The sequence below is a fragment of the Lonchura striata genome, chromosome 1 (genome assembly GCF_046129695.1).
Source record: "Lonchura striata isolate bLonStr1 chromosome 1, bLonStr1.mat, whole genome shotgun sequence".
NCBI classification, from domain to species: Eukaryota; Metazoa; Chordata; class Aves; order Passeriformes; family Estrildidae; genus Lonchura; species Lonchura striata.
In genome coordinates, this window is record NC_134603.1 from 120,321,089 (window position 1) to 120,347,074 (window position 25,986).

A 25,986-nucleotide genomic window follows, 5' to 3' on the forward strand; every position below is an offset into this window, starting at 1 on the left:
TCTTAAAATTTCTAGATGATATCCTATCTTCTTTTGTCTGCAAAATAAAGTTTTGAACTTTTTCTTCTACTGTGAGAAACCCCTGAGGAAGAGCCCAGATAAAGTTTCACTGTCAGAGCCCTTAGATGCTTAACGTTGGTAGATAATTCGTGTGAATTATCTATTTACATTTCTTCTCCACCATGTGGCAAAATGTTGTCTTTCCAGAGAAGTTACCTCATGACTACAAGTTGAGCTTATTCTGGTGAGAGAAGAAAGGAAGGAGTGGTACTGGGGGAAGATAGCCCTTTGGGCAGAGCTCCAAGACAGTCTTCAAAAAGCCAGCTAATTCTCTGCAGGAACACAGAGGTTATCACCTCCAAAAGGCTCTGGGTGAGTTGTCCTCCTCACCCCTACACTGCCTTGCTGCAGATTGCATCTCTGGAACATGCAGCTGGTATTCTGTGCATAGCTAAACAAATCAGACAGATCTGCTCCTCATATTTATGAGGAAGACTCCAATACACCTCCATCCCAGTCTCAGAGTATAATGTAATAAAGATTCCCCTTACAGTAGAGATACATTTATTCCAAGGTAGAAACCTATCTATATTACATATAAGAGCTATGTATAAGGATTTTAAGAGTTGACTCAGCAGATCTGAAAGGAACACATTCCACTTGATATTTTATGACAGTTCTCTAAACATTTAGACTTACTGTTGCCAAGAAGCTCCAGCATACATGGTCAGTGCACCTGCATTCCTGAGAAACTAGGTCATTACTCCCTTCAGCCTCCTTTATCAAAGAGTCAGTACATTTAGAAGAGGAATGTTCTTGAAACTCTTCTCTGTGATAAGCTAGTACAGCTCTTCTCAATAGTAATTTGTTAGATGACTGTGTTTGAATATATGGCAGATTTAAATCCCTCTTGCTTTTGCAAGTCTCTCTTCCTCACATCATTGAATCACAGAATCACTGAATCAAATAAGTTGGAAAAGACCTTGGAGATCATGAGGTCCAAAGAAAGGACAAGATGGGGAAATTTTCAATATCAACTTTCTGCAAGAGTTGAATGCAATACATGCAAAGCACTTAATATAGCTAACTATTTTTATTAGAAGCTTTATTTTTATGAGGAATAGTTTACAAACAGCTCTAATGCCATTATCATATTTGGAGTGAAGAAAAACACTTTTTCATTTTTTGAAAATTATCTTGCTTTGTTCTACCCACTATATTTTCCTGGTGTTCTTACACTTAAAAAAAAATAGCATAAGTAAGTTAACTACTTTTTTTGTAATATAGTATAATGTTAATTTAATTTATAGATTATAGGTAAACCATACAAATATAAACATATAGGCAATTTAAGAGATAAAATTTTAAGGCCATAATCAGAAGCATTTAAATAAAGTGAATATTGTCTTCTTTAAGGAAATGCTCATGATGTCACTGCAGAAAGAGTTTCAGTATTTAACATTACTGTTCCTTAGGCAAACTGGCTGTTACTGTCCTTTCCCAGACTATTAAATGCCTTGCAGCTAAGTTTGGAGCTAGACATGTTTGTGCTGGCCGTCCATTCAGTGCAAAGAGCACGTCCATCTATGCCCTCTTTGCTTCCCTGTGCTCCATCAGTCTGTACCCATCTGTTGGAGCTTTTCTGATCTTATATTTAGACTGTAATATCCTCTTGGGCAAGAACAGCCTTTTTATCCTGTTTTAATTCAGCAATGGAGACAAGAGGGCCTTGACCCATAAGTAGCACCCCAGGTGTTCCTGCAATATAATTTATAGTAATGAGGAGTGTTTTTTATGGTGTCAGCTAAAGAGTTAGAATCCTGTTTTGCAGCTTTATGTATTTGGAGTCCAAATCATGCCAAAAAGGTTTTGAGCTACTACAGGCAGGCTATTCATATCTTTTTAAAGAAATAAGCACTCTCCTCCGAAAGCAATGGAGATGACTTCAAAATGAAAGCTTCATTATCAAAATATGCCAAAATCTCCCACACAACACAGCCTTGCAGAATGTAAGTTTTAAAGTTGCTAGCAAAACTTTGAGTCTAAGTGTGTGCAGCATGGCATAGTTAGTAAATTAATCTCACCTCCACCCTGCTGTTCTCACCTGCTCAGGTCTCACCGTCAGAGAAATACAAAATGAAGTCTTTCAGTTCTTATGACTATTTCTCAGTCCTAAGAGTTAATATATTAAAGTTCTGACTCAGACTCTGCAAATAAATTCTCATGGAGGTAGTGAAAGTGGTAATCAATATCTTTAAACCTTTGTAAAAAAAGTATTGTTTATTTGCAAGAGCAAGATATCAAGAGGACTATATTTTTTAGAAAATCAGTGTAATTTACTACACATATTTGATATTTTCATTCTGTGTAACAACCAGCAGCCTGTAAGAGTAGAGTTGTTTACTTCCAGACTCTGCTTTTTAAATCTGAGTAATGCAAGAAATGATCACTGACAGGTGGTACCTTCCCCTCTCCTACCAACCTCCTCACTCCAGAAATCGAGCCAACTCTCAGCACCTACTGCCTGCTCAAATGCAGTCTCCCAGTTTGGCAAAAAAGGGGCAGACGCCTTGAAGCAGGGGCAGAAGCCTCAGCACAGAACCTGTTTCCTTTTGTAGGTCTAACTGCAAATGAAATGAAATGAAAGGTTAATTGCAGAATTGCAATAAAACCATGTTAATTTCCATCTGAATGGCCTGCATGATGACACAGGAGATGGTAATGACAGTATGGGGTTCAGTTTGGGTCAGCATAGACCGCTGCAGCCTACATGACATCCATTTCTCCTTGTCTTCTTTATTGCTGACATCCATGCTGGTTAGATAACAGCTAAGTGTGCTAACCCTCACTACAATCCTCTCCCTGCTTGCTCCATAGATTTTACAGCATTGTCTAAATATTCTCCTCTGTGTTCTTATCTAAGGAGCCACTGTGTTCTACAGGGACCTGCTTCTGACAAGCAGCCCTATGATAAATGGTATTAGCACTTTATTTGCTCTTTCTTTTTCTTAGCTTTTTTATTTCTTGATTCTACAACATAAGTAACATTTTTCAATTAATTTTTTTATTATGTTCCACTTGAATCAAGGAAGTTTAGATCCAAACATATTTGGCTTTTGTGAGAGAGAGATCAGGAACAGAGATCTATTACTCTGAATTATATCTAAAGATAATAAATAAACCCCAAGAATTTGCAGTGTAATACAGGCTTGATGCAAAGAAAGAGTAAAAAGTAAGGAAGAAAGTGGTGTCTGAATGGAAAAGTATACTACATTTTCAAAGCTGACGCAGTTCTGAAATAATACATCTGTGTCTGCAGAAATGACAGGCCTTTTTGAAGTGTGACATAAGGGAATCCTAAGCATTAGCGTTTTTACCTCCAGCTCTCTTAAACCTGACAATGAAAAACAATTTAAAATAATTAGGTATAATTACTTTTACAGAATGTGACTTGTGAAAAACTTTACATGCTGCAGAATTCATTGACATACTCTCCCAGCTTCACATTGGCTTCTTTGACTGAAAGTAAGTGCTAGGTAACTTTAAGCACTATCACCTGAAAGTACAAAATGAACTGAAACATTTTTCAGGGTATAGGAAAATGGAAGAGGGACTGGAAAGAAAAGACTCTTGAATAATTTCTTCATTTCTGTACAGAAATGGTTTTCTATTCTGGCAGCAGAAAATCCTTCTTTTATCAAGCACCTGCTGTGGAAAAGGGCAGGGAAAAGAGGATAAATAAATAGAATATAGGAATATATACAAAGGACATCTCTACATTAAAAATGTGAGGCATTCTTGTGCTACAAAAGAAAAGAAATGTTATTTTAGTCATGGGATGTCTCTGGAATGCAACATGGCATTCTAGCACCCTAGGATCTCTACCTATGTGATGGGGCTGAGAGGCAGTCCAATCGCAGATTGAAGCAGCTGCTGGAAAGATTTCAAAATACATAGCAAAGGCTTTATGGATTTAAACTGGATTGAAAAGATATAGTTTGATCAGCCAAGCCATGAGCTTTAAAGTAGAAGTAGAAATTTCCAAGTCCTAACAGAATATCCTAATACACCAATGCGTAGGAGACACTGATGTTTTAGCAAATTGTACAAAGCTCTCAGAGGAGGGTAGTGTAACCCTAGTACAAGCTACCCAGCCAATGTTTTCAGGACTAGGATGGAGCAAGCTGTGTTTGACCCAATTTACTGCATGTGATAGTCCTGCTTCAGCTATCTGACGGGTTTAAATAAACCCCAGAAGCTCTCTGCAGCCAAGAGATCTACAGCTCCAAGTACGGTTAAGGGTTAAAGACTCTGATGTAACTTCAAATTGATTGAACAGAGCTTCTGTACACAATATTTTCAACTTGCAATTAATTATACTCTCTGGTGTTCCCATTACAGAAGCCACGTGGAAAGATGCTAGTGTTATTTTACCTCTTGGGACCATCCCCTCCTCTAGGTGTTTATGAGGCAGATTTTTCCCCTACGTGTGGCACTGAGAATTTCTATCATGGCTGCAGAAATTGGTCCAGATACAGCTTTTCCACGCAGATAAAAACTGCTTTGTAGAATTAATAAATGATACCCAGGTAATCTGTGGTTCAACACAGGAGGACACTTTGTTAAATCTCAGGGGCTTTGTCCACGCAGCAGATTTTTACCTTTGACTTAAAAACTGTCCAAAATTTCTTTTACTAGTTACAAAATCTTGGACGTGTATTAATAATGATATCAAAAACATCACACTCCATTTAATAAGCTACTTTCATGACTGCTTTTTTCTGGGCTACAAATCCAATAGGGTATCTCCGTCCTGGGGTGTTTGGTGATTGATTAAAATGGTTCAATCAGAAGGCAAAGTATGGTGTGTAAAGGAAAACACAGTTTAATCAAGGAACTAAGCCTATAGGAAAGAGCAGCAGGGAAAACTTACAAAGGCTCAGAACAGCTAAAATACAAATTGATGTTAATCTAAATGCAAAAGGAATGCTTCAGTTCAGCTTAATAAATGATATTTTAGTTTCACACACCTGCACCTCAAAAACACTGGTTTGGGTTTACAAACAGAAAATGAATAATTCCCACAAACTTAATTTCTATGAATATTTTAGATCCTGGTAAGATCTAGTATACACTGGTTTGAAAAGAGAGATTTTAATAAAGAAAATCTGTTGTAGAAAGTATATTGATATATATGGCATATATTTGTTTATATAATATGTATCTAACATACAAAACACAGAGAAATAGGGCCAAGCCCTTCCAAGACCTTAATTTGTAAGTGTAGGCCTTTACCATGGGTAGATGGGTTTCCACACATACTTCCTACTCATGGTCTGGTGATTCCAGTTTTGCAAATGAATCTCCTTTGCAGCAGTTAAATTTCTCTGTGTCTGATTTAACTGACTGACAGACACAGAAAATACTATGTGCCTTTGCTTTTGTTGTGCTAAAAATAATAACTATGTTTATCTGCAAATAGGATGTATTCAAAAGCCAGATGAAGTTTCATTTTTTTCCTTATTCAAAAGTCTAACCCAATTACAGAAAAAATTTTTTTTCTTTCATTAATATTTCACACCACAAGCTTCTCCAAATTTGGCCTCATATATAGTATTTTACATAAAATATTATTTTCACCACTCAAAGAATTAATGGAAAATGTACACATTGCATACAATAAAAGCATTACTTTCACAGAGGACTAAAACTTGTAAGGATTAAAAATGTCAATAAAATTATTTAAAAGCATTCCAATGTTGGATATTCTCCTGGGATTAAAATTTTCTGTTTGAACTGCTTTAGAGTGTTTCATCACCATGTAATGCTTCAGAATATATCAGTATATCCTTGTCTTTTTCAAAGTACATGCAATGCAATAAGTACAGTTTGAGGAAATTCGTAAGATGAGTACTTTGAAAAGTTTCATAGCTTCAAAGTGATCATCATTTGGTTGTCTGCTTTATTCCTATTTATTATTTCTATATGACACTCCAGGGGCTAATTATTTTCTATAATACTGCAAGAAACCACCAAACTAGTTGGCTAAGTCTCCCAGATATTGATACCCCAAATATTTCACAAGACTGGTAACGATCAACCATTTCCTTCAAATATTAATTAAAAGTGAATTTTCAGCTCTGCTTCTTAAAAAAAAAAAACCACCAAAAAACTAGACAGGTGAGTATACAGATATTTCTATTCCATACAACAACGGACCTTCCATGCAGGTACCCCAGGTCAAGAGAGCATTATGATTAATTTTGCTAAATTGAAGATACTAGCAGTCATGCATGACATAAGTATATTTTAAAAACTCTTTTTTTAAAGATTCATGTTCAAAACCAGAACCATACTTCCAGAGGAACAGGTTCTGTTATTACTAATGACTGAAAATGAAGAAAACCAATAATTGAGAACATAATGAAGGAGACTGGAAAAGAAATTAAAATCAAACATTCAGGTAGAGAGATGACAGACTGAAGTGAGCAATTGATCACCTCTAGCGAATGAGCTAGCACTGTAATATTTTATACGCTATAATATCTGTACAGTGTGTGCAGTGTAGTCAGCATGATGTTCTTTCTTGTTCTGCACAAGGATTCATAAATCTACACGTGTCAGTTCTAACCTGATGGATGTGTGTTTGGAGCGGTGAAACCAGACCAATATTTTACAGTAGAACACAGTTCTCTTGGCTGAGATCCTTGGAAATTTACAAGTGCTCTTTCTGGCAGTGAGGAGGATTCACTTAGTTCTTACAGCGCCACAAAACAAACTGAACTGATGTTCCCACTAAAGCAGACCAGGGTGTGCTGGGCACCTGTGCTGAGCCCTGCCATCTGCCAGACAGCACCAGAGCAGGTGCCAGCTGCAGCCTGTCCCAAGACTCCAGTTGTAGCTCATTAGAACCAGCTCTTCATAAGCTGAACATTTGTTGAAATTACTGGAAGCTGTTTTGATGTAGGTCCAGGCTCAAACTCCAGAAGGTAGGTCTGGAATACAGAAGTAGGTACACGTACCCGCATGCACCAAATATTTCCATAATCTGCGTCCAAAACCTCATCATTCTTTAGCAGTTTTACCACGTGTCTTCTGTTAGCTGATTTTCCTGACAGCCCTACTACCTGGAGATTTGTGATCACACAAAATCTCAGTTTTCTTTTATTTTTTTTGAATCTAAGTTCCTGGTCACCATGTTGCTAAGAATATGTTGCAAACATCAGTCTCAGAGGGTTCAAAAGTAGACTGATATTAACACATTTAAAAAATATCATTATTTTTCATATTTTTAAAATGTTTTTGAATGTTTAGATTTAGTAAAAAGTGCTCATGTCACGTTCAAACCCAAGTTTTTAATCCTTTAGCAGAAGGAAATATTTTACAGGGACAAAGCTGGAATGATCTAGGATCATTAATAGGGAAGATAATTCATATATAAAAAAAGAAAAATAAACAACAAGCCTCTATCTCAGCTTTCATACCAAGCCTTCTCTCATGTCTATCCATTTAAGTAATTATTCTTTGCAAAAACACATTCACATTTGCCTGCTTCTACAGTACATTCTGAGACTTCCTATAATATGAAAACACTGGGATTCAGAAGTTAATTATTGCTTTGACAAATTATGTATTGTATTGATCAAGAATGGAAGTAATGGCACTGATTTTTCCAATATGATTTCTACTGTTATTTACCTAATGGTTATGCCAGGTCTAAGAATACCAGAAAATTGTTAGTTCATTGACCTACAATATTTGTGGAAGAACTAGCAGATGCACGCATACCTAAAAATAGTCTTTCTTCTGAAAAGAGGATAGCCTGAGTCTTAACCTGAATAATACCGATGCCACAAGTATCTATTGTCAAGGATCTGCTTTAATCTGTACCTTCAGAATTCCTGGCAAAATTGCTCAGGACCTTGTGAAAACTAAAACCACCTGCATCTGGTTTCTTAGCATTAACTAGGAAAAAGCTTCCTGACACTAAAACTTTCCAGGCTGTTGAATCTCAAGAGAACTTCAGGTAAATGTCTGTCTTAATGGGTATTCCAGCTTGATGCTGACTTACAAAATTCTGATAAGAGTGAAGCTACCTGGGGACCACAAAGGATTTAGGCAGAATTTAGGAACCTGAACTCAGGATTTTTAACCTAAAGTTTGCATCTAAGGTGTAGCACACCTGCACTTTGGAAAACCCACTTCAGCCAACTTCTGCATCGGGCCAGAAGCACCAAAATCTTTACATGATTAAGACACTTGGAGATTCCCTCCTATCTGCACCAGGTGGGGATCTTTGAGTCACCTTGTCTCTGCACCTAAATTTACTGAAGAACTCAGTGGGAAAGATAGTTTTTGCAGTTCAGGCTGTTCACTTCAGTCCAACATGGGACATATAACACCTGAGTGAAAGGCACAGTCTTATTTTCAGCATTTTCTACTGGCATTACTCAGGTTCTGAGCAACTTTTTCTGTACCCTGACACTGACAGCTAACTGTGGGTGTTCACTGGGAGTCAGCATCCAAGTCCTTTTAAAGGCTCTTATTGCAAGAGTGTGATAAACAAAATGTGTGTCTAAGTTTTATATTGCAGAGTATGTGGTTCAGTCACAATTGAGTTCTTGTTTTCAAAAGTGCCATACATTAAAAAGCTAATAGAAAATTAGTAAAAACCTGAGCTGAAATAAAGATTTAAGTAGCTGAAGAACAATGCCCTTTACAGGCTTGATTTTAAAGCTTATTCTAAAGAAAATATTTATTAACTATAAAAAAACAAAGGGTTTTTTTTTTTGTTTTTTTTTTTTTACTGTATTTTGCATGGGTAACAACTCCTCCATATCCAGAATTGTAGGAACAACAAAAAGTTGCAGCTAAATTTCTGGTGGACAGGAAGGAATTTTTTTTGAGACAGTGCCACAAATTATACCTGACAGTTTTTATTATCTAAGGGAGCCAGCATCCTGACTCTTGGCTCTCTCCTTATCTCCTTGCTACACTCAAGACAGCTGGGTTTCAACAACTCACATGGTACTCACAGAATGAGTGCCTTCAGCAACAGGAAATATTTTAAATATTACTTGTTTCCTGTAGAGACAGGTAGAAGAATAATTTTCTCATGTTTAATAAGATCATTAAGGGGTATAGTATATAGCTCAGTATATATTAATACAAAACAGCAACCTGCAAATAAAGAGCCCATGCCTAAATCTGATGCCAGTTGAACTATAGAAATGGGAGCCAATGGAATTGGACTGTTAAGATCAGCCAGGAACTTAAACACACTCTAGCCTCTACTCCATGCCAGCTAACAGAAAATTAATCTTATTTTTACAAGTTGCTGAAGATCATGCCATATCTCAGGGAAACATTTTTTTCACCAATGAAAACAAATGAGAGGAACAAGGTGAAATATAACAGAGAGGGACCTGAAAATGCTAGAAGGGAAAAGCAGGACAAGAACTGTACCACTGTCTTCAGTGGGTGAGAATGATATGTCCAAGAGCCATGGTTTTATCAGACACTAAAGTTAAAATGTTGCACATGAAAAAACGCTTTCCTAAGATGAGAGAACTTGCTGATGTAAAGGTTTCCAGCATCTAAAACCAATGCCCATGCTCTTTATCTTCCAATCACATAATCAATTAAATCTAGCAATACCAGAGCTAAGCAAGAGGTCCAGTTTTTAACAATATTCCCAATGGGTCTACATCATGAAAGCTCATCATTTTAGACCCAGACAGTTCACTTTTCTCACTGTGCAACCACGTGGCTAAATTTGTGAATGTAACCATATTTTTGAATTATTTGCCATGGGAATGTTGCCTGAATAAAGACAAAAAGTGAAATAAAGGCTTACAATTAGGTCCAGTAAGAACAAAGCAATATACCATTTTCTGTTCTGGGTATTTTCATAGGAACAATGTTATCACTCCCATTGCCCCAATTCAAATGCAAATTAAGCATCACATTTGTTTAAATTAGCTAGAGAAATAGATACACAGACGCAAAGGCTGCTAGATCTGGGCCATGGTGCATATCTGATGGCACAGCAAGGTTCAAAGTATTATGTTAACAGTACTGCAGCTTTAAAATGTTTGCTTTAACTGTTAGCAAACCTCAGTCTTGAAATCTGTGCTACAGGCTTTCTGAGGAAGCACTAAATGGGATAGTAAAAGCTAACAGCCTTTTTCTCCCTCTGCCTCTACCCCCAAAAATAGCAGTAAACATAAAAAGCAAATTAATATTTTCATTCCAGACATAATTTTCCTTTCTTAGAACAAACCCATTCCTATATTTCAGCTATTCCATACATTGCAGCATCCATACAAGGTGTCATACTGTTTTCAAGTGAACATCACCTGAGACATTCCAGTGAAGAATAAAAAGTAGAATTTCCAAGGAAGAGAAACATTTCCTTTAATTAAAAAAGTATAGGAATTATATATTTTGCATGGTATTTTTTTAATATTTTCCACTAGAAATGGCTGGAATAAACTCTGAGTATTATGCATTGATGGAAACTTGAGTCTCCAGTTCTGGTATTAATATATCAAAATTAAAAGTTAAAAAATTAAAACCTGTAAGTATAAGAGTATCATGGTTTGACACTCATATGGATCATATTCTACTGCTTTGCCTGGAGTAAGAAACCTCTTTTATATACTCTGCAAAACAACACAGATTTTTCAGTTGAGGTCTTCCTTTAGGAGAACAGGATGTACTCAGTGCCTTACAGTAATACTACCTTAATTATACTCCAAACAAGATTTCTCCTGTGTGCATTATTTGCTTATGATTTATTATGATTTCCAGACCTCATTTTACTTTGCTTAATCCCTAATACTCTAAATTACACCTACTATTCTCCCCTCATAATATCCCCAGTGTGGATGCTATGAGGTGTAGTGAACTTGTCATTTGAAGTTCTCTTAAATGACAAAGAAAGGCTGGCTACATATAATCATAAGAATAGCAAAAGATACACAGAGGACCAAGACTTAATTTCATTGTCTTTCATCAGCAAGTAATTTGCATGTGGAGAGCAATAGAATTTGTACTGATTGAAAAAATTACATAATCTAAATTTTTGTGCTCATATATGTGACACATAAATTTAACCAGAAATTTTGTCAGTGCTGGACTGGTCCCTGTGAAACAACAGCTTCATGACAGATATCTGGAATTTTCGGAGCTCTTTTCTTTAAGCCAGTATCTAATATTTTAACATTTTAAAACTTCAACATTTTATAACCATTTCACTTTAAAAAACCCCAAACAAACAAAAAAAATCCAAACTAATCCCCAAAGCTATAAATTATTTAACTTAGTTCTAGAACTAATATCTGTAAGAGCATTACAGGAGTCATTGCAGTATAATTTTTATTATAAATTTATAGCATCTAAATATTTTAGAGACCATCCACTAAGGTGGTGGAAGAGCCTTCTAGGCAAAAATGCAGACTCACACCTTTAAGAAAGAAAGATTCCAAAAAATTCCCTGTCTGTAAGCACAATAGAAAAGCTCTTTTCCCATGTAGAAAGTGAAAGTCTGAGATCACACACCACTAAGCGCTTTGGCCCATCCAACATGGAAACGCACTACCTACAGCTGTCCAGGGAATGCCTCTAATTTTCACAGGTTAAGGTAAGTTGGTGGTGGGGGGCTGTTAAGGAACAGTTCTGGCCTGGGAAACCCACTGGAAGATGATCAGTTTGTGATAACCCAGATACAACCCTCTGCACTGAAATACAAATGGGATCTGTGGGATATGTCTCCATTCCAATTAAACTGGGATTGGTTCTATAAGGTTGTTGGGACATTTGGTTATTACTACTGTTGTCCAAGGAAGGATAAAACTGATGGGTGAGGGTTAATGTTTTCGTAGTAATAAATGTCAAGAGCCCCAGGGTATATGAGAAGAGTTTTTTGACCATGTCCTTGATTCAGGGGAAAAGGGAGCATGGAGAGCGTGGCCAACAGCCCTACCCAGGGAGCAAGGCTGCAGCCCACCATCATCATTTGGACTGCAATGCATGCTTTGAAAGCAGCTATTGTTTGTGGCCTACAAAAGCTGACAAAGTGCCTTCCGAGCTACTTCCCACCAGAGAGCCATTATTATCATCATTATTATTATTATCTGGATTTGTTTCTCTGTTAGTGGTATTTTACCAATTTTTGAACAGTGGGCTTTCTTTGTATATTCTCCCCTAGAGCTGCAGTGTTTTCTGTCAGAAGTTTGCTCTCTATAAAGAGTTCAGCAGCAGGTCACAGACCTGGTTTGCAAAAGAAAAGATAAATCAACAATCAATTTAGAAGAATAAGAAGACTCCACAAATCCTTAAGTAACCTATAGAAACACATTTCTTGAACTATCTTCTTTTTACTTTTTCTCTTCCTGACCCAGCATCCTCACTTCTCTGAGGTTAAGCACCTTTATAAGATGTTGTTTTTCCTTTCAATTTCTCATAATTAGATCATATTTAAACAGATGATAATAGGGATAAAAGAAAACAAAAAATTAAAGGAGATAAGAATAGGGCAATCTGCAGTTTGAATGCAGATCACTGAGACTTTGGTCACAGGTGTTTGCATTATTTCCCCCATGCCAAACATTTTTTTCTCTTGGGGAACTATTTGACCTTTAGATAAACTTTGTTTATGGAAGATGTTTCATTACAAAAAAATGAAAAGCATGAACTCTGAAGAGTTAATGTGGAACACTCAGATCAGTATGGGGCTTGGGGTAGAAACTAAAGATTGGACAAAAGATGAGCATTCCATTGATAAACACCTCATATGCTCTGCAAAAATCTAAACCTGCAGATCCTCTAAACAATAATTTCAAAGGGAGTTTTTCACTTGAAGACATTTCAGGGCCTATCTGTTTCAATGCACAGAAAGAAATAATCTGCTCACTTGAGGGAATGTTTTGGTTGATGAATGATCCTAATTTGCAAAACCAGGATGAGTTGTCTAATCTATTCTTCTATGCAGTCTATCTAGTAATTTCCTATACAGATCCTGAATTTTCCAAACTTTGAATCACTCTTAAAAATCTATAATTATTTAATATTTTTTTCTAACTTATTTTTATTTTAACCCTCTTCTTTAGATTGATCAGAAATTCAGAGTGACAGTCTCTTCCTTTTCTTTACAAACAGCACTAAATAGTGGTATAAGATTGAATAGAACCTAACATTTTGAGCGGCTTATACACGCGCTTTTATATATTTACATACATTTATGGATATATACACATGTGTGTATATGTCCATGCGGGAAGGAAGAACTTACCTATGTCCCAAGTAAGGGGGTTATTCTGCTCCATCTCCCTTTTCCCTATGACATACCAGATGCAGGCCATCCAGTGAGCAAGCAAGGCAAACATGGACATGAGAAGTGTGAGAACGATTGTGCTGTGCTGGGAGTAGCGATCCAGCTTCTGCAGGAGACGCAGGAGGCGCAGGAGCCGCACGGTTTTCAGAAGGTGGACAAGGGAAACCTGGGAGAACAGGCAGAGAAAACCACTCATCAGCATCTAAACAGCTTGTCAGCTTCTACCACACAGTTCTCTTGTTTCAAGAAAGGAAATTCTAAAGCTCTATGAATTGTTGCCCATTCTTCATTCAGCTGCACAGCTGACTAGACTAAATCTAAAGACAGCAGAGAACAGCAAAGAAGATGCTTAAAAAAAAAGTGTGAAATTTTGATGTGTAAACACACAATTACTAGTTCTGATATAAACCAAACAAACTTGAAATACTAGATCTTTCACGTTATCTTTTTTCCATGCAGTCTTCTTTCAGATTTAGCTTAAAAATTTGTGTTTGCAAAAAATTGATTCTTCCCAGCTCTGGAAGAGAAACACAATTGTCAAACTGACCAAAGATCATTTGATTGCAATATGAAACCACAAAATAAGTATCTCCAAGCACACAATGATTTTTCAGCTTCAGCTAACAGCATAACTAATTTAAATATGTATGAGATAAAACCAGCCTATAATTTAGCATGGAAGAGGCAATAAAAAATATCAGATATTTTGCAGAACAATAAAGCAGAGAAGTTAAGAGGAGGCTCATATTTGTTCTTGAGATTTAACCCTGTGTTCAGGGATCTGGGCATATTTTACTGCTCTGCACTAAGTAGTACTCCATAAAAGCTTTCATTAAAACTTTTAATACTGCTTCTTAAATTCCTTAACTAAAATATTATTGCCTTTCAAGTTTATGTGGGAAAAGTAGCACCTAATCTGCTCAGCACCCTAAGTATGCATCAGTTTATGAAGTATATGGCTCTGGCTTTAGAGGAGTTCCAGCATAAAACAAACAGTCTCTAGATGACCCCAACCCTTCCAGAGCATCCTGCAACCTATATCCATACCATATTTATTATGTACAGCTTACAGTTTTGCAGGGAATGTGCTTGGCTTGTGTTCAGCTGTTGACTAGACTTAGAAAACAATATACAGAATAGGATCCAAACAGTTTTATTGTATTTTTCTAAGATAAGATAGCTATAATTTTTATTAAGAGTAAGCTTTTTTTCTTTCTCTCTTCTTTCATTAATGAGACAGTAGGATTAAGGCCTAAGGTTGATGCAGGATATCCACATGAGCTGGAAAAGTAACATGAGACTTGAGGTGTCTTGCCACAGCACTCCCAGAGCACAGTATAGAGCTCTCTCAAAAACAAGTCTAAAAACACAGCTCAATCAATATCCTTTTGTTTTTGCTAATCCAGAATATCCTGAAGCTCAGCCTTTTTGTTACGAAAGCTAAAAATCTGAAATCTAAATTTTATTGGTGTGCCTTCACCAACAGCTAGATTTGACATGACTGATATATTCTGTAACATCAGGTGTTTTTTATTTGTTCAAAGACTTAACAACTCATTGATTATATTCCACTCTCCGGAATTAACTATGTGAGAAACCTGCAAAGAAGAAAATAAGAAATATACAAGCATTATTTTTTTTTTTGTCACTACAGTTTTGGTAGTGCATAAGTAATTCTCCCATGAGCCTCTTCAAAGGGCAATATTTGCAGCTCATTATTTAGTGTGGGTTTTTCTTCTCAAGAACCTTTACATTTTTTTTCATGTACACAAAAGGGAAAAAAAAAGAAAATCAACAAAAATATGGCATTTTCCAAAATACATTGCTAAAATAAGATCTGATATTTGAGCACACAAACATTTGCAAGGTCATTTCTTGCATTTCATTTCTATGTCATTCTCCATCTACAGTGCCAGAGAATTAGTTTTGTCTGTGGCCTTAAACCCAAGAATAAGTGCAAATCTAGGACAGCAGGCTGCAAAATATTTGAAGTAATTGCCATGTTTATATTACTACAGTCATATAACTTTAATTTATAGTTATTCTTTAATCGCCATGAAATTGTACCAACTGACTCTGTTTCAGTGGAAATTAATTTCACAAAGTCTCCTTTTCTTCTCTCTCATCAGCTTGTTTGAACCAAACATGGTTCTGTTGCATTTATAACATAAATGGGTTCCTATTAATGACTGACTAAGGTGTAGCAGTAGCATACAAACATTTGTATAATGATTTTGTATATAATTATTGTATATGTACTATGGCCTACACCTTGGAGCCTTCATCTTCCCATGAGAGTCTGTGTTCTAAAACATCACAATTAAATAATGATAGCTTTGGTGAAATAGTTTTTATTTAAATATTCCTACAAATAAGAAATTGCAAAATGACTGTTATAATTCTCTGTGTGCCCTGCCAGTTATCAGTCTTGCCTAAATTCGGACCATTTTTGTTAAGCTACAAATATAAAGACAGTGAATCATATATCATAAATATTCTTTTTAATGTGGAAGCAGGTTTCATTTCAAGGCCTAAGAACTCCCCAATTTCAAAATAATTTCTTCATAAAATTGAACACAGATGTAGTTAATCATGTATTATTGCACTGAATTTTCTCATTAGTCATGCCAAATGCTCTTCTGGTATTGTGCCCAATATGTCATTGGAAGATCTAAAATGCCATCAGGCAGCTTCTTTTTCTATGTCACAAATTTAGAAAGACAAAATAAGGTGTCAGCACTCATACTTGTGCCTGCATAGATTTTCCTTTGCCCACAGATATAAAATCATCAAAAATTTCCATTTTGTTAATCATTTTAGACTAGCTGGGTTAACCTTTTTCTGTCAAAAGGACAGGGACTGAATTTTATCTGAGACTAACACAAACTCAATCAGCATAGTCCTGAGAAATACTGACAAAAAATAAAGTTGCTACAAACCAGCAATTAAATTCTCTGCTTGGACAAATCATCTCCTACATAAAAAACGAATTAATGAAGAAACAGGATACATTTTAAGAAATGACTAGTGGAAGAGATTTTTAATATTTTTTCTTCCACCTGGTTGTTTGCTTTTTCTGAAATGATGATACTCGTGCTCTACAACCATCGATAGCTACTCAGAAAGGAGCAATTCAATCATTATAACTAGTGTTTAATGGCCTGGGTTTTATGGCAACTTTTAAAACCATATTGCCCCAAATTAAGGGAACCTTTATGTCAGATGAACACAAGGATGGAAGGAGCTGGGGTTTTGGCATGCACTGAGGATAGGCAGGAATGTGCCTGTGGTCTCAGATCTCCAAAGAGCTCCTGATTTTAATGCTAGGGCAGAATCCAGGTAAGGTGTAAAGGCAGTAGAGCCAGCTCATACAGTTTAACTTTTGTTTCTTTCAAAATATGTACAAAACCAGCAAACGACTCCACAGCATTTACATGCACTCTGGCTCCATCAACCTCCAGCTGGGGTATGACATATATGTGCCATACATACATAGGTATGTATGGCACTGTACCTATGGCTTGCAGAATTTAGAGCATCCCTAAAGGTTTGGCCTTTGTGCCGGGGCCTGAGGAGCAAAGGGCTGGGATGGTCCTTGATGCCCCTTCTCACCGTTCTGTTGAGGCAACATCTGAAAGTCGATGAAGTGAAAATCTGAGAACAGACATGAGGAAATGGCTTATTAAATCATGAAGTCTGAAAACAGTGTCGTGTGATTAACACCTCCCCCCATTCTTGAGACAGCTGACAAGTCATTGTTATCTTGAGGTTTATATTAACAGTTGCCAAGTCTTGTCACGACAGGAGATATGATACAGTAAGGCACTGTGTTCCCATCAAGGAATCATACAGAGGTCTTTTTGAGGGAAAAAGTTTAAAAGTACAACAGGAGATGTGTATTAATCATATTATGGCAGTATTTTTAATAATGTGACATTTTAACCGTAAAAATAATCATTGGATAGTACTTTCTTTTCCACAATTAAATATGGAAATCTTATCAGTCCCTTCCAGTGGGGACAAAAATTTGTTTTCAGGTTTTTAATTTTTTTTTTTTGACAGAAAGTAAACACAGCCAATTTAATGAAATTAATAGAAATTAAACCAATAGCACTATACTGGCTGTTTGGTTTGAGTGTAAGGGATAAACTGAGATAGTAACATATTTAAATAGATTACCCAGCTTTTATAAAGAAACAGTGAACAATGTGCAACTAACAATCAGGTTCTAAAAAGCATCTGCACTAGTATTAGATTGATGGTTCTTTATGTAATAAATGACATGAAAAGGGAGTTCATTGAAGGAACTGATATTAAATTACAAAATGAAACATGGTGCCTTATATGCGACCCTTCCTGACTAGTGTTTTTCTATGGTTAATTTTTTTCCTGATATGTGTTTATCCTGTCATTTCTGTACTTGTTTGTAACTCACTTGTAATGAAATTGAGATTGAGTGCATCTGTTAATGAAAGATCAAAATTCTGGGAATTAGAAAGTGGACAGCTGAAAGCCTTAGTCTTTTATGGCAAAAATTCACAAAATTAAGAAACCTCTGCTGACACTTTTTTTCAAAAACTAAACTTTTCGATTCAGAGGACTAGGAGGTTTTTGCATTTTTTAGGCGGGGGGGGGATTGTTTGCTTGGCTGCTTATTGCAATTTTACTTTGTGGATCCTTACACTACAAAATCCAATAGGGCTAGCAGAATAAAAACCTTTGTCTTAGCATAAGTAAGCCAAGGCAAATGTAATCCATCATGACTGTGACATCACCTTATTTTAGAACAAACATTTTTAGAGCAATATTTTCAAAGCAGATTAAGCTTTTTGTCATTATATTCCTAAAAAAGAAAAAAAAAGATGAGTTGGAACCAAAGTCACAGTAAATTATAATTGTAAGCAATACATGTTAGAACATACAAAAAATTAGTGGTCAGGCTGTAATTTTTTGCATGAAAATTCCCACAAGTAAAGACAAAAAGGATTCCTGGCTAAATAAACATGCTGATCATAACAATGATTTACTTTACCACAGTAAAAATGTATCACTCTTGAAAAATTAAGGACTGAATTTATGCCCCATAAGAGAACAAAATTAATAGCAAACTGTATTTGAGTAAAGTAATTAAACAAGAAGCTAACATAGATGCATTTTTACAAAGCAAAGATAATTCAATTAAAAAATTGGTACATCCAGGATGAAAATACACCACAAAGCTGTAAAAGACACCTAGGTATTTTAGTTAATTTAGTTTCAGTCTCCAGATCTGGGGGAAAAAACCCCCATATAAACAAACCCCCCTTGAAAAAAAGAGAACAATTAAGAGGAGAGGTTATTTCTTACCACAGTGACGTTGAAAGCATAAAGAAGATCAAAAGGAAGTGCAGCAATTAAGTCAATGATAAACCATGTAGTCACGTAGTGGATACAAATAGATCTTGCTTCAAATATCACTTGGCCAGACTTGCTGACATATGTTGTTCGGAAATTTAAAATAATATCTGCTTGACAAAGAATGAACAGAATCAGAGACCGTGATTTCTTAATTCCTGGGCACAACACCAGGAATTCAGAATAATGCTGATTGGTTTTCTTCTGCATCATAAATACCAGGTGAATATTCTAATACAGAAACAAAAAAGCATAGTAGTAAGAGATGCACATACACAGAGCTAATTCAATGAATGCATTATTGTTTTCAAGGAGTAAACAAAATGTCTAAAACATTTATCACTCACTGACTTAAAAGAGTTTATCACTCACACATTTATCACTCACTGAATTAAAAACCAACATCCACACACACTGATCTTTAAATGGTACAAATATTGGTATTTTTCTAAATGAAAAAAAGGGTATTATTTTTGTCCATAAAATTTAGTTACATTATTTTGAAATTAAAAAATCATTCATTATTTTACTTAAATGTGTGATTTAAGCTCTTTTAGTGATAACTACTTAGCACAGATGACAAATGTCATCCTCAAGGATAACCATTTTTTTTATCAACTGAAAAATGCTGAGCACACTTGAACAAAAGGTTTTTTGGGCTATGGTGGAGATCATAAATGTGATATGAATTGCTTGGTGACTTGTGTACTTTGTTCCCATCTAACATTCCAGGATGAGTGTCTTTCAGTATGAGATGTAATTTTGACGTGTCTTGCCAAAACACATTTGCACTTGAAGAAAAACTCAGGTCTTGACAACAATTATTTTCATGTCCTACAAGACCAAGACTATAATCTGTCCTCAAGCTATGCACCCTGTTTCTACTAACATTAGTGAGAACTACTTGTGCAACTTTAACAGTGTCAGAATAGAGTGCAGCCAGCCATTAAGACTGGTGTTTTACAGCAAGATAACTTTAGGGGAAAAAAAAAAGAGATTGATTTGCATTTCTCCCTAGAAGTTCTTTAGGTAGGCTACACTAAGACTGCATAAAGCATGACCTTTTCTTCAAGCCTGCTAACCATAATATGTAAGAAGACAGGAAAAAATCTTTTTCCTCCCCACTGGGGACAAAGAAAAGAGAGAGGCTCAGCACACAGAGAAAATCATCCTGGGTCATTCCTTTGGGGTATCAGAAAAGATTCATTTAGGATAAATTTTGCAAGTCTTCATGTTAAGAGTCTGAAAAATAATAATTTGCCAGGTTTTACTAGCAGAAAAATTTTATGCTCTCTTCTGTAGCTGGAAGCTAGACAGCCAGGTATGAACATTTGTCATACTAGTTAACCTGTACTTTGCTAGTAATAAACCTATAGTATTTCTAACAGTTTGACCTTGGCCACTCCCACCCTTTAACCCAGTGCAGTCAAGTCTCCTAAACTAATGAAATCTTTGGGGAATTTCTCCATTTTTTTGGCACAGTGGTGATTCTGCAATTTTTTTAGGATTTAGTGCAAAACCGTAAAGACACACAAGGGCAGGTATCTGGTTCATGGACTGAGGTCTTGCAGGTTAGTTCACAGTTTATGAACTAATGCTTTCCTTCAACCAGCTCCTCAAGATGAATACAACATATAAGGAAAATCAGAGATATAATCATTTCAGATTACCTCATGAAGTAGTCTCAGCTGTCCCTGCATTCTTAAAGCTACAAATATGTTATGAAATTTTCAATAATACAAGTAAGATGAGAATATAGCATAATTTCACATGGTTCATGAGCAAGGCAGTGAGTTTGACTCCACAGGTGCTTTATAGAGACAGTTGGTTACTAGCCACATTTCCAGATCAATATGGCAGCATCAGACACATACAGAACACCATTGTGAAGATTTGTTTCATAGAGATAAGAAAGATAAAAATATTTGCATCACTAGTATGTTGAAACTGCTAATTGTCATTTGTGTCACAAACTCAAAAGTATAGTTATCAAAGTTAGAAAAAGTATTTTCTTATTTATTACCCATTAGCGTCTGGGAAACAACTAAAGCTTTAATAGAAAAGGAGATAAATTCTTGCTTTAAATGTAAGTACATCCAGTACACCGAAGGCTTATTGATGTGCATATGCAATTCACTTCTCAAGATTGAAGAGATTAGAGGTTTTTCTGCTCTGCACTCTTTTCTGCCATCCTATCAAAGCAATTTAAGGCAACAGCCCCAGATAATAGCTATCTCAAAAAAAAAAAAAAAAAAAAAAAAAAAAAAAAAAAAAAGGAAATGCTGCTAAGTGCTTGTTTCTGCATCCAGATTATTAGATAAAAGTCCAGAAGGTGGGAAGTAAGTGTGATCCATCTTATTTTTCTTAACAACTTTCTGAGCTATACTCGGGTGTAAACAGTTTCTTCATCTGGGCAATCGTATTTACAGCTTAACTGCTGTGCTAAACTACTTACTGAGAAACCTGTAAGGGAAAACACAAGAAAAGAACTCCCGAGGCAAAAAACTTCTAAGAGCACAACAAAATCTTTAACACAAGTTTAGAAATGATCATTTAATCTGAGAGATTGTATTATTTCTAGGAATAATATCTTCCACAGTTTTCTGGCGATTTCTGTTAAAAAAAGATTTACTTTTTCCTTTTTTGAATAAATGTTTTCTTATCACTAATAATATCTTTACTAATGCAAAAATAGTAAATATGAATGCACTATTTAATATTTTAGAAATTGTTAATCTTATTGTACAGTAGTTTCTACAAACTGATGACAAAAGAACAATCTGAAATTCAACACAAGCATCAATAATGTAAAGCTTTGGAGATTCTAGATAACTTGAGAGCTTCAAAACTAATGGTTTTCTCTAGTGCTGAGTTTGTTCTAAATGCTCTGAGATGAGGTGAGTTTTAATTATTTCCTACAACATAAAGGACAACAGTTATAAGTTTATGCCTATAAACCAGGCAAGAAGGTGGTTTAATCTCTCAGCTGATTCTTAAATCATATATTAAGTGACCCAAATATATTTGGATAATTAGTGGATTATTTTTTTTTACAAGAGATACGTTTGAATATACTATCTTTAAGTATGCTCTAACAAAAACTTCAGCCTGTGTGAACTTCATATTTAAAGCCGTGTTTGAATATTTCAGGCTGGGACAAAGACTGCAATCTCTCTTCTGCTTTAGCAGCTCTCAGCAAACATTATAAACAAAGACTATTACTAAAGAAAAAAGTCTGAATTTATTTTGTTGCAATTTTTTTAATGGGAGCTAGGAAAGGATCACTTTAACTGGTCTTGTGAGCCACACATGTCATGGGCTCAGGAAAGCAGAATAGAGCATTTAAATAATGTCTCTGACATGAGAAATATCATTACAAATTTGCTTAAAACTAAAGCAGGAAGAACAGCAGAAAATATCAAACTGCTTAGACATTACACCTGTCTTGAAGCACAGCACACACATATCTAAAGTACCATATATTTCTTGATGTAGAGAGGGAAAGAAGTGTGAAATGTGTTTATTAGGAAAAATTTGAGTTCTTATTTTGTTACATAATTTAATTTCAGTTCAAATTTCAAAAGCCCAGGATTCAAGCAAATTAAAGCTCAATATAAAATCTAGACTTTCCTATTGACTTAAAGAAAGGTCCTTAAATAATGTTTAACTACATGGCCTTTTCCACAAGACTTATACTGTGTTTAACACAGACACACATTGTGCTAACAAACACCGATGTGTCTTAAACCAGCCATGATCTCCTCCTTCCCCACTCATTTCTGCACACACTGCTGTGTGTGAACCTTGAGAAAAGTGTCAGCCTTCCAAGCTGTGAGGGGGTTTTTTGTCTGTTGAACACAAAGATAAAGTTGACCCGAAAGCACCCAACAGGGGGAACCCAAAATTTCCAATTTCAAGAGGCTTGGAACTAAGAAAGATGTCACCCTTTCACACTGTGTAGGAAAATGGGCTTCTGCTCCACACACCCTCTGTTCACAGCTCCCTGCTGATGCAATTACTTTCTGCTTTTTTGAGTCCTGTTCCTCTGAGTCCTTCTTCTCTCTGATCACCTTTCCCTGCCAACCCAAGACAACACAGACCAGAAGCCCCTTTAGGCACTAAGTCCTTAAGATGCATGCAGAGATAATAAACAGTGAATTTGTGAAACCATGACTGTGATTTTTCACCTGGTTGGATCCCACTGCTAATTAGCTCCATCTGCATGGATTCCCTCAGTCTGTTATTTCCACTACTGGTGGACCCACATCCCTTAAAGAAAATTTTGTAATAGATATGATATCTCTAAAACTCATGCAAAGATACACTGAAAGATTATAGAAAATGCATTTTTATAAAACAAACCTTAGCTTTTTCAGCTATGAAATGAATTTAAAATTGTAATATATATAAAGTTGCAGTTCCTAATTTATTTATATAATTTGCTTCCATTAAGCTCTTACACAGTATTCACAGGAATAAACACCAGAACACAGGGACCATTATTACCTGGAATAATGGTCCTGGAATGTCTTCCAGGTTTGTTATTGTCATGTCTATGTGAGTCTGTGATATTACCATTCCAAATACCTCTAGCCAATAACATGATATAACTGGAAAGATCTAAACAATTACTTCCATTATTTGAGTGTTCTAATGGTTTTTACTCACCTATTGGTGACTATTTGCTTTATCACAAGCTTCCAGTGTGAAATCCATGCCCTAGCAATGCTCAATTCCTAAGAAAAGGCAACTTATTTCATAGCTGGGCATAAAAGAGCTGGGAAATCTAAGCAAGCTCATAAGGTTTGGAAACTGGTGACCTCTCTTGGATTAAAGCTCTGTATGATGTGCTACATCCTTGGCCACATTGCCTCTTCCTAGGTTTCTACTATGTGACACATTCACACACAGACACATTCATGCAGTGAATAGTATGAAGACACCAATTCAAATGAGTGTTCAAAAAAGGGAAAAAATTATATTAAAAAAATGGAGGTTCTACTTAGGGCACAATGCAGATTTATCTCCTAAATGATATAAAAGGAACAAAAGCCATAAGCTGGTAGTCATCAAACTAACCTATTAATCATTAAGATGTTTTCCCTTTGTAAAATTTTAAAAGTGCAATATGTGTTTTGTGTAATCTCAATTTCTAATCCCTGTTAAAAAAAAAAAATCACTACCTGGAGGCCAGCTGAGCCACTCTACTCATAAACAGTATTATTTTACTTGAAGCAGATTATTTCCCTGTGACAATATTTTTTTTCTCTCTTTAGGCTTGATTGTTTAAAAAATAAATCCTGCTGGGATTAAACGTATGATAAAGTTATAACAGAATAACATTTCAGGATTAGGCAGATGATTCAATAACTGCTCATAACACAGTCTTAAATTTTAGAAAAGGCCATGTAATATACCTCAGTTTAATTGTCTTTCACTGGAAACTAAAAGAAATTAAAAAACCCGGTGCCTTTAGGGCAAGTGGCATACATATAAGAAATGATGTTTTATTAGACTTCAGTCATTCAAACCTGTGCTTGAGAACTAGATGGCTTAGGTATGTTAAACCCACTGATATTCAGAGAAGACAGTTTTCTACATTATCTCCCTCTTCTTGATGGCATGACTGACTCATCTTTAATGTCTTGTATTTTTTTCCTTTATGTGATTTTACATTGACTGTCCTTAGCTAGTAATATTTAACCCAAAGTCCAGGCTCTTTCATCTATCTGATTGTTTTAGCAAATTTTATTTAATGATACAAGGATAATGATATTAGAATCTGGCCAGAGAGCTTTTAGGAAAGTTTCCAGGAAATATTACTGCCATATTGTTTGAATAGCAATTTATCTGTCCCTATATACAGTCTTATTTTTCATTCTACTCCTGAGATAAACATAGAGGTTCCTAGTGAATTGCCTAGGAAGAATTTATTCAAATGGAAGTGTGATTTTTCAATTCAGCATCTTCTTTCCAAACATTTATACACACAATTAACTTGATGATTTTCTTTCAGAGGCTGACATGATCAGGTGAGGGAGATGGAATTTGGTTTATGTAGGAAAAGAAAGTAATGCACATCTTATACCATTTTGGATCATATTTGAGCCATTATGAAATCAAATAAAGCTTGCAACCAAAAAAAAAAAAAATGGTACCACAGAGATCAAGCACCAATAAACTAAGTACTAAAATGTAGGAATTTCATGCAATAAATATATTAAAAATAATAAAACACATACTACATAAATAATATAATCAAAATTATGTTTTAATAAAAGCCTATTGCAGCTGGTGGAGGAACAGTATTTTTTTCTTCTTTTTTAGAAAGTTATATCAAACCGTGAACAGATATTAAGTAAAAACTGATATAAACTATAGAAAAATTGTAATGAAAACCTAGGTCTGTTTGAGAAAGAGAAAGAAATCACTAGTGCCCATGATGAAGGAAAATTACAGTTTTAGGAAAGAAACACTAATAGGAAACTTGAATTCGTTTGTAAATAGTAAGGATAATGATAAATAGGTTCATGTCATTACAAGAGAAGCTAATAGTAATCTCACAGAAAATCCAGATGTATTCAATACATACTTCTTATCTAATTTTGGAATGAAGCAGCAAAGCAAAGTTGTGTCATATCAGATGTTACATTAAAAGCCAGTGTGCCCAAAATAAGATTCAGGAGGTAACAACAATTTAAAAGCCAAACACTTAAAGAGATGTCATTTCTGCAGGTTGATGAAAAAACCCTCCAAATATAGAAATATGTGGTTTACGAGCCATAAGTATGTAGAGTTATGGATTCTTTAAGATCTTTGAAGAAGAGTTGAGGTCCTTCAGGAAAACCTTCTTTACCCAAATATAGTGTCTTTATACACAGGTTAAATATTACATCTTCTATTTAAGACTCAACTAGATGGTAAAAATTTCTAGCTCTTGTCAGAATCTTTGAGAACTGAAAGAACTTACAAAACTACATATAACTAAAGTCTCAGGTATATTGCATTGATGTAGGAAACAATAAGAAGGAAAAAGATGGACCAAATTATATGCTGCTGGAACTTAAAGAAATTAATTATCCCAAGATATGATGTCTAGATCCTAATGAACTTGATATCTAAAATGGTATATCAATACCCATCATTGTACTATCAAGATGGTGTTTTGTTAAGTAAGAAAATTTGTTCTCTTCCACTGCTTAAACAGAAAAAAAATCTCATTGAGAATAATTATCATTCAAGAAAATTATGGAAAT

At 35.4% G+C, this 25,986-nt stretch overlaps 1 protein-coding gene across 1 annotated transcript in view; it reads right to left on the minus strand.

Moving 5' to 3' along the window:
- KCNH8 (potassium voltage-gated channel subfamily H member 8) overlaps positions 1-25,986 on the minus strand; it is a 175,748-nt gene that overhangs the window by 53,639 nt on the left and 96,123 nt on the right. The window contains exons 6-7 of the mRNA XM_021538123.3: positions 18,683-18,840; positions 13,295-13,502 (exon numbers count right to left, since the gene is read on the minus strand). Of these exons, the coding sequence (XP_021393798.1) occupies positions 13,295-13,502; positions 18,683-18,840 (366 nt within the window). The remainder of the gene's footprint in view (positions 1-13,294; positions 13,503-18,682; positions 18,841-25,986) is intronic.